The sequence below is a fragment of the Periplaneta americana genome, chromosome 13, assembly GCF_040183065.1.
Source record: "Periplaneta americana isolate PAMFEO1 chromosome 13, P.americana_PAMFEO1_priV1, whole genome shotgun sequence".
NCBI lineage: Eukaryota > Metazoa > Arthropoda > Insecta > Blattodea > Blattidae > Periplaneta > Periplaneta americana.
The window spans coordinates 164,847,626-164,864,954 of NC_091129.1; the positions used below are offsets into that span (position 1 = coordinate 164,847,626).

The following is a 17,329-nucleotide window of genomic DNA, read 5'->3' on the forward strand; positions in this document are numbered from 1 at the left end:
TATTCTTCACCTGACATAATTAGGAACATTAAATTCAGACGTTTGAGATGGGCAGGGTATGTAGCACGTATGGGCAATCCAGAAATGCATATAGAGTGTTAGTTGGGAGGCCGGAGGGAAAAAGACCTTTAGAGATGCCGAGATGTAGATGGGAAGATAATATTAAAATGAATTTGAGGGAGGTGGGATATGATAATAGAGAATGGATTAATCTTACTCAGGATAGGGACCAATGGCAGGCTTAAGTGAGGGCGGCAATGAACCTCCGGGTTCCTTAAAAGCCAGTAAGTAAGTAAGTAGATGTAAAACTATTCTTTATGAATGAATGAAGATGTATAGAGGCAAAATTCTGTGTTCATTTGCAACGATATTCTGATCTCAGTTCCTTGTAGCATATGCTATTATTACTAACGATTGTGGTGGCCTCTGGTAGAATATGTCGATTCAGGAGCTCACTGGTCCACTTGCCTTCTGTTTGTAACACTGCCTGCTAACATACATGTATGGTGTATCAATTGAGCCAAGTCTGGTCAAAAGGAACCAGTGACTTAGTTGTCAGATATTGAAAACCAACCATCCAACAGCATTCATGTTCTTTATTTGAATAATAATTGTAATTTATTCTTAGCTTCATGTAGGGAAGAATGGATGTGCCATCCTTCGACAACACCCACGATTTATTTGTGCTGGTGATCCTGCTGGTAGAATTGACCTTCGAGATCCAAACACTTTACAAGTAGAACATACTTTAGAAGCGCACTCAGGAAGTCTATCAGATTTTGATGTTCATGGAAATCTGCTGGTTACCTGTGGATTCTCAAATAGGTATAGTATGATAAATAGAACTTAATTTTCTGTTGTTATTAGTTATATAAACATGACACTATATATCATATGACTATTGTAATAGAAATGAGTATTTTATTGACGCTTTGCCCTGTCTTACTTCTGTTGGCAGTATTTATTAGTCATTGTTGGCTTCAGGCAAGGTTAGTCATGGTCTCTTGTTAAGGGGAGAGGATGGTATTTTTTGGTTGATATGTGTGGAATGCATAGCATAACATTTTGTGGATATTTGTGCCCTTATCGGATGTTGAGTCGCCATTTTTAAACTTCCTGCATTATGGATTTTTAAATCACTCGCCCACTTTTATTGTTGTTTCCGGTAAATTAAATTTTCAAAAAAAAATTTTTTTTCTTTAAAATACCCTTTGATATGTGTGGAATGCATTGCATAACATTTTGTGGGTATTTGTGTCCTTATCGGATGTTGAGTCGCCATTTTTAAACTTCCTGCATTATGGATTTTTAAATCACTCGCCCACTTTTATTGTTGTTTCCGGTAAATTAAATTTTCAAAAAAAAAAAAATTTTTTTTTCTCTTTAAAATACCCTTTGATATGTGTGGAATGCATTGCATAACATTTTGTGGATATTTGTGACCTTATCGGATGTTGAGTCGCCATTTTTAAACTTCCTGCATTATGGATTTTTAAATCACTCGCCCACTTTTATTGTTGTTTCCGGTAAATTAAATTTTCAAAAAAAAAAATTTTTTTTTCTTTAAAATACCCTTTGATATGTGTGGAATGCATTGCATAACATTTTGTGTGTATTTGTGTCCTTATCGGATGTTGAGTCGCCATTTTTAAACTTCCTGCATTATGGATTTTTAAATCACTCGTCCACTTTTATTGTTGTTTCTGGTAAATTAAATTTTCAAAAAAAAAAATTTTTTTTCTCTTTAAAATACCCTTTGATATGTGTGGAATGCATTGCATAACATTTTGTGGATATTTGTGCCCTTATCGGATGTTGAGTCGCCATTTTTAAACTTCCTGCGTTATGGATTTTTAAATCACTCGCCCACTTTTATTGTTGTTTCCGGTAAATTAAATTTAAAAAAAAAAAAATTTTTTTTCTTTAAAATACCCTTTGATATGTGTGGAATGCATTGCATAACATTTTGTGGGTATTTGTGCCCTTATCGGATGTTGAGTCGCCATTTTTAAACTTCCTGCATTATGGATTTTTAAATCACTCGCCCACTTTTATTGTTGTTTCCGGTAAATTAAATTAAAAAAAAAAAAAAAATTTGTTTTTCTTTAAAATACCCTTTGATATGTGTGTGGAATGCATTGCATAACATTTTGTGGGTATTTGTGCCCTTATCGGATGTTGAGACGTCATTTTTAAACTTCCTCCGCTATGTATTTTTAAATCACACGCCCGCTTTTATCTGTTTCCAGTAACTTCATTTTTTTTGCTACATTGCCAGACAAAAATGGATATAATTTCTGAACTATTAAAGATACATGCAAGAAATTTAGAACACACATTCTTTAGACTATTAGGAAACTTTTCTCTGTAACAGAATTTTGTTGATTGATTTCATTTAAAAAATACGTCCGTTTGTTTGCAAGAAAGAAAATCAGAAAATTGTTATTAAATTGTAATTATTTATTTTACAAACGTAGGGACTAATATCAAAATTCTGTTAGATAGTTTGTAGAACATGCTTTTGCAAATACATTGCAAAAAATTGTTTGAATCTATCTTTAAAAATGGTTTAGATATATCGATTTTAGTACAATCCTGCATTGGGTATAATTTTTTTAAATTTGGGTCCCCAAATATTTTTTTTTTTTTTCAAATATTTTTATTTGGTTGAGTTGCCACAGCTATGAGCTCTCTACATACAAAAATTAATATTTTACACCAAATAGGAAAAAAGTTTTAAAAAATACCAACCTCTCCCCTTAATATAGAGTGTTACAAAATTTGTATGAAATGAATCGCCGAAGTGTGTAAAATTGTCTCCAGTGGAGATCCTGTTCATTTTTGCTCACCACCTCCTGGAGGAGCACTCTTTCTGACAAATCTTTGGATAACACACGGCACAACTGTGCAATGTGGGCTTACCCTATTACTTTATTTGCAATTTCGTATTTCTTAAAACTTTGGTTTTATTATATTCATAATATATACTTTCTTTCTTTCAGGCAGGGAAACTTATCAGTAGATCGTTTCCTAATGGTGTACGACCTTCGCATGATGCGTGCTGTCACACCTATTCAAGTGATGCTGGATCCTCTTCTGTTGAGATTCCTGCCTTCCTTTTCATCTCGTCTAGTCACTGTATCCACTCTTGGCCAAATACAGCTTGTTGACACTGTTGCTCTTTCACAGCCAAATCTGTGCCTGTATCAGGTATGTGGGATAAATAGAACTCTTAACATAAAAGTGTACTATTGTAAACTAGTAACAGGAATGGGATGGTGATGGTGATTATGACGATGATAGTAGTAGTAATAATTACAACAGTAAGCTCAGAAATATATTAAAATACATAAAATCATCACAGAATGACGAGGATGATGTCTTATTGTTTGGAACCGTTACGTTTTTCGAAAACTGCTCCAGAGAAAATAATTGCAGGTTGTCTTTGCTACCATCTAAAACATGGGTTCTTAACCTTTTTTGGCTAAGACCCAAAGTGAACTGGGCGATAAACTTGTGCGACCCATGGGCCTATTTTCAAGCTAAAATTGTGCTATTGCCATAAAAACAAGTAAATAAGTGTAGCAATTATTTATTAATGGGTGAATATTCTGAAATGGGTAAATGTATGTCCCGGCTGATTTAAGGAGTTTCTTGAAAATGTTAACTGATTACTTTTGTGTTTAATTAACTAACACTCACATGTTTTAGTTGGAAACAAAGTATAAAAGGATTAATTTTAAAATTTATAATTAAAAAATAACGTCCAAACGTCAAAATGTAACTGCAGTCCCTATGTCCCCAACTACATTTTACTCTGTTTGACTAAGTTTTTCTCGGAATGTTTCGATTTGATTTTATTTCCTCGGCCAAAATTATTAAAATAAATAGTTAAAATACTTATGAAAGACAGGAATTGTTGTTTGTTTAATTCTGAAAGGACACAACTTTAATGTAAAGTTTATCCCCAAAAATTTCGTAACTCTGGTCCCTCGAAATGAAAGAGCTACACAAAAGACAATTTTGCTTCATGTGGTAAATTTTAATGGTTGGTAGTGATGAGAGATCAACATGGCGCCAGTTGAAAAACTTTTCGTCCATTATCATAATTTATTTTATGGAAAAATACAAAAATCATCACTGATGACTGAATGTTATGTTTTCTATTGGTAACACAGGTGGCATTAAATATAATTTGTATATACTAAACTTTCGTAGTATATGCAAAACATTACAATGTTTGTCGACTAAAAAATCTAACCTCTATGATATTTTTAACGATTTATTTTGTCAGAACTAATTTGTAACAACTGTCCCTGTAACATCAGTCCCTTTATTGTGGGACCGAGGTTTCATTTAACATACAATTATTAAATACTGGTGGATAAAGTAACTTCCAATATTATTTCATGTGATTGTTTATAGGAAAGAAAAAATAGTCTGATGATGAAAGTAGGAAATATGAAAGGGAGAAATTTTAACATTGTATGAAAGGGAGAAGATACGTAGTCACAGGGCAAATATGACTGAAGAGGAGTTGCAGAAAAAAGGGACTATGGCAAAGAATATAGAAAAAGAAAGAAAATAGCAGATATGACTGATTGTGAAAAAAGAAATGTTCGAAGACAAGTGAAATCTGAAGTACAAAAGTTTAGAAGATACCTTAAACAATGGGCTGTAAGGGAAAGATAAATTAAATTAGAAAATCTCACATAAAAATTTTTGTGAGCTCAACTGATACCAGAATCTTCAATAATAGGAGCAAATGTAACCAATGTGAGAAAAAAAGTACACAATTTAATATAATATATTTTTTCCAGTTTTGTTATTCATATTTTCCCATTTCAGAATATTCACCCTAATATAGAGTTGTAATATTTCGCAATAAGCAGTAATTATAAAATATAATCATACTCCCAAGTACTTTAATTAACATTTCTTTAATTTTATTTTTTCGAGAAACTACGGTGACTTATCCCAAAAGCCACAACGACCTTTGTTTAGGTCGTGACCCATAGGTTAAGAACCCCTGATCTAAAGCATTGGAGATGCAGCACTTAATTTGAATATAACTTACTTACTTTTTGGCTTTTAAGGAACCCGGAGGTTCATTGCCACCCTCACATAAGCCCGCCATTGGTCCCTTTCCTGAGCAAGATTAATCCAGTCTCTACCATCATATCCCACCTCCCTCAAATCCATTTTAATATTATCTTCCCATCTACGTCTTGGCCTCCCTAAAGGTCTTTTTCCCTCCGGCCTCCCAACTAACACTCTATATGCATTTCTGGATTCGCCCATACGTGCTACATGCCCTGCCCATCTCAAACGTCTGGATTTAATGTTCCCAATTATGTCAGGTGAAGAATACAATGCATGCAGTTCTGCGTTGTGTAACTTTCTCCAGTCTCCTGTAACTTCATCCCGCTTAGACCCAAATATTTTCCTAAGCACCTTATTCTCAAACACCCTTAACCTATGTTCCTCTCTCAAAGTGAGAGTCCAAGTTTCACAACCATAAAGAACAACCAGTAATATAACTGTTTTATAAATTCTTTCAGATTTTTTGACAGCAGACTGGATGATAAAAGTTTCTCAACCGAATAATAACAGGCATTTCCCATATTTATTCTGTGTTTAATTTCTTCCTGAGTGTCATTTATATTTGTTACTGTTGCTCCAAGATATTTGAATTTCTCCATTTCTTCAAAAGATAAATTTCCAATTTTTATATTTCCATTTCGTACAATATTCTCGTCATGAGACATAATCATATACTTTGTCTTTTCGGGATTTACTTCCAGACCTATCGCTTTACTTGCTTCAAGTAAAATTTCCGTGTTTTCCCTAATCGTTTGTGGATTTTCTCCTAACATATTCACGTCATCCGCATAGACAAGCAGCTGATGCAACCCGTTCAATTCCAAGCCCTCTCTGTTATCCTGGACTTTCCTAATGGCATACTCTAGAGCAAAGTTAAAAAGTAAAGGAGATAGTGCATCTCCTTGCTTCAGCCCACAATGAATTGGAAACGCATCTGACATAAACTGACCTATACGAACTCTGCTGTACGTTTCACTGAGACACATTTTAATTAATCGAACTAGTTTCTTGGGAATACAAAATTCCATAAGAATATCATATAAAACTTCTCTCTTAACCGAGTCATATGCCTTTTTGAAATCTATGAATAACTGATGTACTGTACCCTTATACTCCCATTTTTTCTCCATTATCTGTCGAATACAAAATATCTGGTCAATAGTTGATCTGTTACGCCTAAAACCACACTGATGATCCCCGATAATTTCATCTACATATGGAGTTAATCTTCTCAAAAGAATATTGGACAAAATTTTGTACGACGTCAACAAAAGTGATATTCCTCGAAAGTTACTACAGTTAGTCTTGTCCCCCTTCTTAAAGATAGGTACGATTATGGACTCCTTCCATTGATCTGGTACAATTTCCTTTTCCCAAATAGCAAGTACAAGTTTATAAATTTCGTTAGATAATGCGCTTCCACCCTCTTGTATTAATTCTGCTGAAATTATTTGAATATAACACGCATATATTTTGAAGGTGGCAATTTTACCCAAAAGATGCATCTTATAGTCAGAAAAATATGGTGCATCATGAAAATGTTGATGTCTTGAGACACAAGTAGATTTCAAAATTATAAACAGCTTCCTCACTCACTGCAAGATGATAAATGGACAGAACCACGTGACTGTAGCTCTGATATTATGTTTCCAGATGAATACAGCTGGATCCATGTGTCTGGCACTGGATGTATCTTCGTCTTGCCAGTGCATGGCATTTGGTGATGGAGGTGGTTCCATCCATTTCTACACGTCCAATCCACACACAGCAATGTTCAATAGCTTTTCACGAGAGACTGAATTCGCAGATCCTGTCGAACCCCTACAGCCAATTGGCATCCTAGATGATGTGACACCTTTGTCGTCAATACCTCTACCATACTGTCAACAAGGAACGTCATTACTTTCTGATTGGCCGGGGCAGTATTTGAAGAAAGTTTACAGGTAATGTGGAAATTGTAACTATTCTTGTTGTTTCCAGCAATTGTTTACACGATGAAAGTTCTTCACTGGAGTGTATATTGTTGTTACTTTTATAATTTGGAATGTTGAAGCATATTAATTACACAAAAATAAATTAATTTTGTCAAAGTTAGAAGATAGGGAATTGTTATGATAGCATTCATTCGTTTATAGTGTTCTGCCCCAGGGCAGGTCTTTCACTGCAAACCCAACTTTCTCCAATCTTTCCTATTTTCTACCTTCCTCTTTGTCTCTGCATATGATCCATATATCTTAATGTAATCTATCATCTGATATCTTCTTCTTCCCCGAACCCTTCTCCCTTTTACCATTCCTTCCAATGCATCCTTCAGTAGGTAGTTTCTTTTCAGCCTGCAACCCAACCAATTTCTTTTCGTCTTCCTGATAGTTTCAGCATCATTCTTTCTTCACCTAGTCTTTCCAACAGCTTCATTTCTTATTCTGTCTGTCCACTTCATACACTCCATTCTTCTCCATACCCACATTTCAAATGCTTCTCTTCACTTCCTCCTGTCTATGTTTGTGCCCTATACAGTGCCACACACCACACAGATCACTTCAATAGTCTCTTTCTTAATTTTTCAGAGGTCCACAGAAAATGCTCCTATGCAAAATTTTCTTTGTCAATGCTATCCTCCTTTTGACTTCCTGGCAGCAGCTCATGTTACTGCTTATAGTACACCCCAAATATTTAAAGCTGTCCACTTGCTCTGCTGCTTCATTTGGAATTCACAAGTTTACCTTCTTTATTTTTCTAAGACCCATAAATAGGTTGTAAATTAAATGTGCAGCACTTAAATTTTTAGTTTGTTTATATAAATTTTTCTCGTCCACACCTGTGGAGTAACGGTCAGGGCGTCTGGCCGTGAAACCAGGTGGCCCGGGTTCAAATGCCGGTCAGGGCAAGTTACCTGGTTGAGGTTTTTTCCGGGGTTTTCCCTCAACCCAATATGAGCAAATGCTGGGTAACTTTCGGTGCTGGACGCCGGACTCATTTCACTGGCATTATCACCTTCATTTCATTCAGACGCTAAATAACCTAGATGTTGATACAGTGTCGTAAAATAACTCAATAAAATAAATATAAATTTTTCTCCATTACTGACCCATAAAGCAAGGATTTTACTTTCTTGTGTGAAGTATGGAGGAAATATCTCTACCACCACCATCGTACCATCACCACAAAACCACCAGCGTAGTTCAGGCTATAGCACATTTGCCTGCTGATCTGGAGCTACACTTGGGTGTGGATTCCATCCCTGCTTGTGCTGATTACCTGGTTGGGTTTTTTCCCGAGGTTTTCCCCAATTATAAGGCGAATCCTCAAATACCATCTTGCTATCGCCAATTTTGATTAAGCATAAATAAAATATGCTGTTGCCACACTTACTAAAATGATGTTGTTGTTGTTTTCTAATGCCAGGCGTTTGACAATAAAGTCATTTGACCTCTTGCACTCCAATATTTTTCAAAGATATTATCATGGCCAGCCACTGAAGCACAGATTTTGAGGTGTTCCGAATCCATTTCTTGGTTTGAGTTGCACAATGGACAGTTAGGGGACTGATATATTCCAATTCTATGCAGGTGTGTGGCCAAACAATCATGGCCTGTTGCCAATCACTTATTAAAATGTGGAGGTAAACAAAAGCATGTGTTAGGTAATATATTCCTTGCCAAGGTGTGGCTTTCTATTGGTCCTCACATTTGTGCGTTATCAGACCACTGTTTACGTAATACAAGCTGGCATATAGCACACAATGTACAGCTCTCGACTGTTTCCTGCATAACACCAATTCAGGTGCAAGAATAATAATTTAAACCCAATATCCTTGAGTGGTAAATTAAAAGTTGTCCATTTGAAATCTTGTAAATCCTCATTTACAACACTGAAAACATTCTTGAAAGTGGGTGGCTAATTAAAATTGTGTACTTTCCTGTGCACTGCACTTTTTATAAAATAGTCACACTTGTCATGGACAAGCATTTTTCTACGTTGGTTTTTTATCTGAAGAGGTTAATTTTCCCATTTCTTGCAACTCTTCATGCCATGAAAATTGCTGAAACGGAAACACAATAAAGTCACTTGTAATAAAATTACCGTAATATTATCAGTCTTGACTTCAAGATATTTCTCAGCAAACTTATAAAATGCATGAGTGTAATTCTTTTCTCATCAGATGTTAAAGATTTTTCTTAGCAAAGTTTCTCATAGAAAGCTGTAATTTGTGACGACAATTTCCATCTACCCAATTGTATTTTTATATAAAGCTGATGTTTCATGTAAAGTACGAGGAACTTAATGAGACAATGATTTCTTCTCCTTTTGCATTCTCTGTGTTTTTTTTTTTTTTTCATTGTATTTTATATTGAAGTTGAGTTTAGGTCAAAGATGTAAATCTCAGTACCTGTTACTGGAAAATAAATAAATATTCTGAATAGTGTTTTATAAAGTTTAATGAATGTATATTAAGCATAAAAAGTTTTCTTCATTTAGCTTTTGTAGTAGTTGAGATATAAAAATATGAATTTCGCTAAATTTTTGCAGACCAGTGGTGTACCTCCTCCTTTAAGATATAGTCCCAACGCTGTTATTTCTGGCGTGACTCCGCCCCTTTGCTTACGTCTTAGAAAGTAATGCCCATGGCTTGTCAGTATATCTTTTCATTAATAGTCTTCCTCGTATGTAATCGTGAAAACTTTGTAACTAATTCAACAGTTCATAGCATAAATACACATCAAAAAAATGACTTTCATACTCCATCGGCAAGTCTATCGTGCTATCAAAAAGGAGTGCGTTATATGGCAGTAAACATTTTTAATAGCCTCCCTGTCGATATAAAAAATGAAACTCAAAACATAAAATTATTTAGGGCCAAATTAAAGAAGTACCTAATTTCTCACGCCTTCTATTCTGTAGGTGAATGCATGACATTCAATAACACTTCATGAAATTGATACTAAAACTTTGTGTTGTACTAGTAGACTATATTGTAAATCTCGTCTGTATATATTTCATCTAGACTGTGACTATAAATTAAGATTTTATAATAGTATTAAATTTTTTGACTTGTTCCATATTCTAGCTGTAAGCATGTATGAGTACCATGGAATGTTAATAAATACAATACAATACAAAAGGCTCTATAAAGTCTACTAGTAGTAGTAGATAGGTAGTATCGTTCGCCATTTTTGTTCTCACATTGCCGAGCTACCATACGAGGAATCTATTTGCCACACCATTAAACATTATCATGTCGTAGCTCCTATGATAATAAATCAAACGCACTGTAATTCAGCAAATAATTGAGCGGCAAATAACGTCTTCGTGTGCTTTCTGCGAACGCCAAAAAAGGGCTAAAATGGCTGGCGATTATATTAAGTATTTATCGAGCCTTAAGAAATGAATCAGCGAATCACAAGACGCACACGTTTAAATGTAGCCGACCTGCAATGCGATTGGCTGCCGGAAATTAGAGCGACGGGACTATAGTTCATTTTGCTAGCTTTTCGTGTGATAGCCAGTCCTCTATGTTCATCGGACTTATCTTTGTTTCAGACGGACGCCTCCTATTGACCCTGAAATACTGAGAACTATGAAAATGCAGGGCACAATTGGATATGCACCAAACCCTATGAGCAGCCGAAGAAATCAAGTGAGATTACAGATTTTAAAAAACCCTTCATATCAAGTATTATAGTCTACTAATACAAGTGCTGTGATTATTATGATATTGTTATTGGGTGGATGCCAGATCTGAGTGATTGTTACTTTAGGAGAATAATTTTAGCTTGAATACCACAGACCTTCGAAATAATGGATAGTAATGATTGCATTGTATCACATTACCTTGACGAGTGCCTTTGTATCAAGATGAAAAGGTTTGAATTCAATATTAACGCATTTATACCATTTATTTTTATATCAACATTCCGTAACTGTTGGATCACATGTAACGAAATTCTGAAAAGTGTGAAAAGAACAGGTAGTTGTGTTTCTTTTAAGTTCTAACATAATTTCCTTCCATTGTTATTGCTCATTCTTTACATATCAAAAGTGAAACATAGTAACATTTTTACCACTCTGCATTATTGAAGAAGCTCATGTCTTGTGTTTGCACGGACATACAGAATTTAGACATGTCCTTCCTTGTTTATAATATAGCAGGAAACACAACCTTTATTAATGTTATGAAGACCAACAAACTTTTACTATTGACTAGTGAAAAATGATTGATTGATCGATCGATCGATCGATCAATAGTTTAGTAACACTAGATATTATCTTATTTACGTTATATTTCTTCTGGCTTTTGATTTCGATTAGCTATGATGTATTCAGGCTATTTTATTTTTCACACACTGCCATAATCTAATTCTGCACCTGTTTTTTTGGGTGCACTATATGTTACTATATGATACAAGATATAATGTACAGTGTGATTCATAAGTTCTGCATATCATCTTTTACACTTAAACAGATAATTTTTTCGAAAAACGCTTGAACACATTAAACCTTATGTTTTAAGACACTTTTTCACAGAAACAAATAATTCTTAATACCACAGTTGTACGAGTTGCGACATCACCACAAGCATTTTTAAATGGTACCCTATGTTTTTCTTTATACCATCTGAAAGAGAATCTTCATAAATGTATGTCAACCAAAGATATTTTAATTGAATTTGGCGTTTATAGAACTTGTTGAATTTACAAACAATACACATCTCGTAACCTCATTTTGTCAGAAGTTAAATTGTATAAAACTTCAATATTTGGCACTGATAACTGAGAATAAAATTGTTAATAAAGATTCTAAAACGAGTAAATACATTTCTCTGAGTCAATACAGCAAATATTCAATTAATTAAATGTTCAAAATGTTCCCCATTTACTACCTGGCAGTGATAGGCCTATAGACGCAGCACAATTAATTTTTTTATTTTTTATTTATTTATTTATTTATTTATTTATTTTTTTACTGCTGATGGTATTTCTTCAATCATCATTAAAATCTCAATTCTCTCATTTTCACTTAAAAATATCTTTATTTTCTGTTAATTTGAACAATTAAACAGCTTCCATAACACCAGGAAACACAAACGATTGATGCCATAGGATCTCATGTGTTAAAATCATCCTTAGCTATAATTAGTAATCATTTGTACCCAACAAACTTTTATTGTAAATGATTTCCTGTGTTTTCATATCATTTGTCTTAATGTTTTCATTTTCTTTTCAAATTGTCACACAATTGGTTTTCATGATTATTCTGTATGAATTGATTAGTAGGCCGATCTATTCAAACCCTTATTTAGGGCAGCTTTTTTATTAAAATATTATTTGGTTACCATAGCAAAGCTTAGTATAAAAACAATTGATAGTTTGTGTAGCAGTACAGAAAAAAAGCAAATCTTTCAGGTGATGCAAATAAAAATATAGAGTGGCATTTAAAAAAGTTTCCGATGACATCACAACTCTCATAACAATGACCATAAAAATGTTTGCTTAATGTTAAAAAGTTTTCTTCAAAATATAAGATTTGACGTGTCCAAGCATTTTTAGAAAAAATCCTCTATTTATATGTAAAAGACAGTATGCAGAACTTACGAAACACACTGTATATATTTCTTTATAAGAACATGTTCTTTGAAGAGACTTCAGAGTATTCCACTGTGTTCTGGAACTGGAGATGTTAAGTTTCGGGACAGGGTAGAATAACTTCTGAACACTTCCACTGTGAAAGCTTAAAAACGCATACCCTATTATTACTTTCATCTGATTCTTATAAAATATTAACAATCCTTCAGGTTTCTTTTACACGCTTCTTCAGTGAACATTTTCTCTGTCTGTTTCCAAAGTTACTTTCATAATTAATTTTATATTGATCCATCTAAATTGAGTCAATGATAAACTTTTACATCTGTGCAGTACTGTCTCAGGATAATGTTCAACCTTGAGGCTGTATATTTTGTAGTATTGGAAAACACGTAGAGTAAGAGTAGCTTTGTCATTAGATCAAATTTGTTAATTATAATTACAAAGAACTTCAATTATCGTCCACCACTGTGGAGTAACGGTTAGCATATCTGACCGTGAAACGGGCTGACCCTGGTTCAAATCCTGGGTGGGACAAGTTACTTGGTTGAGGTAAATTATTGCCGTCATTAGTGTCTGAAAACTATGAAAGTGCTAATGGAATTATTTACACCCATGTTTTGCGACAACTCATTCCAAAAGTTCAGTCCAATTATCTATAAAGTGATTTTCCTGTGGGTTGTACTGGGTGATACATGAATAAGTAGTCCACGTCTGTGAAGTAAATGCAGAATAATATAAGTTGAAATAAATATAAAAGCAGAGTGCTGAAGTGACCTGCCATTATAGGAGATATTGAAACAGAGTCCCTACAGCATCAATACACGGCTGTGCATGACTAATCATGTTTAAGGGGAGAGGACGGTATTTTTTAAAACTTTTTTCCTATTTGGAGTAAAATATTAATTTTTTGTATGTATAGAGCTCATGCCTGTAGAAACTCTACCAAAAATAAATATTTTGAAAAAAAAAATTATTAGGGGACCCAGATTTGAAGAAAATATACTCAATGCAGGATTTTACTAAAATCGATATATCTAAACCATTTTTAAAGGTAGATTCATCCCATTTTTTGCAATGTACTTGCAAAAGCATGCTTTACAAACTGTCTGTAACAGAATTTTGATATTAGTCCCTACGTTTGTAAAATAAGCAATTAAAATTTAATAACACTTTCCTGAATTCCTTTCTTGCAAACAAACGGACGTAGTTTTAAAATGAAATCAATTAACAAAATTCTGTTACAGAGAAAAGTTTCCTAATAGTCTAGAGAATGTGTGTTCTAAATTTCATGCATGTATCTTTAATAGTTCAGAAATTATATCCATTTTTGTCTGGCAATGTAGCAAAAAAAATGAAGTTACTGTAAACCGATAAAAGGGGGCAAGTGATTTAAAAATCCATAGCGCAGGAAGTTTAAAAATGACGTCTCAACATCCGATAAGGGCACAAATACCCACGAGATGTTATGCAATGCATTCCACACATATATCAAAGAGTATTTAAAAAAAATTTTTTTTTTTGAAAATTCAATTTACCGGAAACAACAATAAAAGGGGTCGAGTGATTAATATTATGCTATGCATTCCACGCATATCACAGAGCATTTTAAAGAATTTTTTTTTTTAAATTTACTCATTTTTCACCAAAAAATACCATCCTCTCCCCTTAAGTACATCTGGCATAAATCATCGACATCAAGGTGACGACTACATGGGTAATATCCTTCAGTTCCTGTATTGTGTATTGATTTGTTTCGTACATGCTCTTCAAGAGTCCTCGCATATAATAAATAATCACATGAAAGGTCTGGATAAAGTGGCAACCACAAAATTTTGCCAACTATTCGTTTGTCAGAGATTCTGGTGTAGAGATATCTGAGAAATGTTGCATTTTGCCCCTTTCTGTTGGAAGAAGAAGCTTTGTCTTTCTTTTTGAGTGAGTTGAGCACAGAGTTCACGGATGGTTTCTGTATTGATGGTACTATGTAAAATACCTGTCCAAGGATATGTCCCTGACACAGAACACCAAGCATCCATTTTTGGGTCATGGAGTGGTTGTGTTCGCATTGATGAGGATTCACTTTTCCCTAGTATCACGTGTTCTGCGAATTTACATGACTGGAGAGACGAAACCAACTTCATCACTCATTATTAGGGCTAGGATTTTGATGACCTATAAATCATGAAAAAAATGTCCTAAAAACAATGCTTTTATGACCTAAAAATCTTTCAAAAATGCCCTTAAAATGCCCTAAATATTGATCTTACATAATTGGCTTAGTAGGAAAAGAGATTTTGTACTAAATATTTAATTATTTTACCTGATGTAGTTTCCATGTATGATCGTTCACTTCTGCATCGGTATGTGGACGTGAGGTCAGCAGTCGGCTGGTCTGTCTTGACCTTTCATGGGCTGTAGCGCCATGGATTTACTTTACTTTTAGTTTCCATATAATCACAAGGCCACTCTTATCCGGAATTAGCAGGTATAGAGGAGTCTATATTGAAGAGGTGGTTGGACTGATCCATTACATGGGGTGTGCGTTAAAATGACAATATTTATGTAGAAATAGTACATTATGCAACGAGCCTATAATGAAGGTAATTAAGAAGTGAGTATGGATATTTATGAAACGAGCGCAAGCGAGTTTCATAATTTTCATACTAGCTTCTTAATTACCATTATAGGCGAGTTCCATACGACTTTTTATGCTCGACCATATTTCTAACCTTGATGTTATTAATTTTAATTGTATCTGACCTTCAGCAATGTTCCGTATGTTGTGAGATGTGCGCAGACGCGAAAGTATTGATTTTTTCCGAGGAACAGATATCCACATTGACCTTGCTAGGCCATAAGAACCTACAGAGATAACATTGAAATTAAATTAGACATTGAAAAACGAGATGACAAATTGAATTTATTTGAATATTATTTACAATTAACGCTAATTATTATAGTAACAGAACATAACCTTCTGCGACAGTATTGGATTTCCAGCCTCCGTGACTTTTCGCTAATTCTCTTTTGATTGCATATCCGAGAATAATCGATACTTGCGGTTTTATAATGGTAGAAAGCTGACCTGTCATTGGCTGAACAGTTGTAACCTGAGTCGTAATTGGCTGAAAGATCTGACCTTTAATGAGTAGGTGTACTTTAATGACATGCATTAAAGATCTGCTACCAGGTGTATAATTACTACGATTCGGCATGATCGAGCATAAAACGATTAAAATAATGGGTATTAATGGACAAAATATGTAAGGAAAATATCAAAGGAAATAAACATTATTTTACATTAATAATGAGGATTTATGGCCAAAATTAAATGAAAATGCCTAAAAAATGACCGAATAAAACAAAAGATGCTCTTATGAGTTGAAACAGGCAAGAAATGCAAAAAAATGCCCTAACAAATATGTCTTAAAACACTCAGTTTATCACATAACATATAAATACTAAAGCGGCTATGTTTCTGGCTTAATAGAAAAAATATGCAATTTCATCAAAATCCTAGCCCTACTCATTATGTAGCCTAGTACTGGAAAGGGTGTAACAGGCTTGCAACGGTGCTATTCAGAAAAACATGCGGTAATATCTGTGACTGTTGGGTTCCTATAATTGATGCACAGCTGTCACATGATATGGCTCTTTGATACGTCGTCCTGTTTACATATTGACTTCTTCAGACTGTGTGAAGTAGAGGGGCGTTTTGTTTTTAATGCACAAATCTCATAGTGCGCCACCTTTTAACCAATATCTGTATGGCCTCTTCGCTGACAGAAGACTGTCGATTATTGCAGCTTTTCACTCACTCAGTACAATACTAATACTATTGGTGCCGGACAGTCAAATGGCATTTCAGGTGATCAAATTAGCACAATTCATATTCTTACCGGAGGTGGACTACTTTTTTGTGTGACATCCAGTGTATAATTTTGTTCACATCAAGTGATTCAAATAATCTATCTCTCATTTAATGTTTAAAAATATAAATCGTGGTTAGAAAGAATTTAGCAGGACAACTGGATGATACTGGAAGATTACATTAAATAATAAATAATGGCTTTCACTTACAAAGTTAAAACAAAAAGGTACGGTCACACATCGCTACTTTTGCACTCTACTTTTCGTGCTGCGCAACCCGAGTGCTGCAAAAGTTGCAACTGGAGGTTGCGAGTCTGTTCACACACAAGGCGCTACTTTTGCAGCCGCAGTCATGCTCAGGTTTCCATCTTCGTGTTGACTTCTCAATATACATTTTGTGGTTATGTTCGCATTATTAAGAAACTCATGCGAAAGCTTCCTTATCTATTATTTGCTTTCCTGTCGTATCTAATATTCAGAAATTGACATTATTTTTACTATAAAGCTTTTTAAAACGCCTATATACTTAAATGATAACCATCAGTATATTCACGTAATCAATGTTGGCAACCCTCCTGTTTGGAACTACGCTACGGAAAATTTAAAAAATGAATTATATCGTCAGCAATTTATACTCAGACTGTGTTGTGTATTTAATAACTGTTACAAATAATTTATTTTCATCACATTTAACATTAAAATATATCCAAACAATAAAAGTATCACTGGCACATTTGGGTGATAACACTGGTTGCAACCACAGCAAAAGTTTC

General features: G+C 34.3%; 1 protein-coding gene across 3 annotated transcripts in view; it reads left to right on the forward strand.

Annotated features, from left to right (window-relative positions):
* Positions 1-17,329, forward strand: part of PAN2 (PAN2-PAN3 deadenylation complex catalytic subunit PAN2) — a 121,362-nt gene that overhangs the window by 17,185 nt on the left and 86,848 nt on the right. For all 3 annotated transcript variants that reach the window (XM_069844581.1, XM_069844582.1, XM_069844583.1), the window contains 4 exons: positions 629-825; positions 3,003-3,210; positions 6,757-7,046; positions 10,645-10,741. In XM_069844581.1, coding sequence (XP_069700682.1) covers positions 629-825; positions 3,003-3,210; positions 6,757-7,046; positions 10,645-10,741 — 792 coding nt within the window. The remainder of the gene's footprint in view (positions 1-628; positions 826-3,002; positions 3,211-6,756; positions 7,047-10,644; positions 10,742-17,329) is intronic.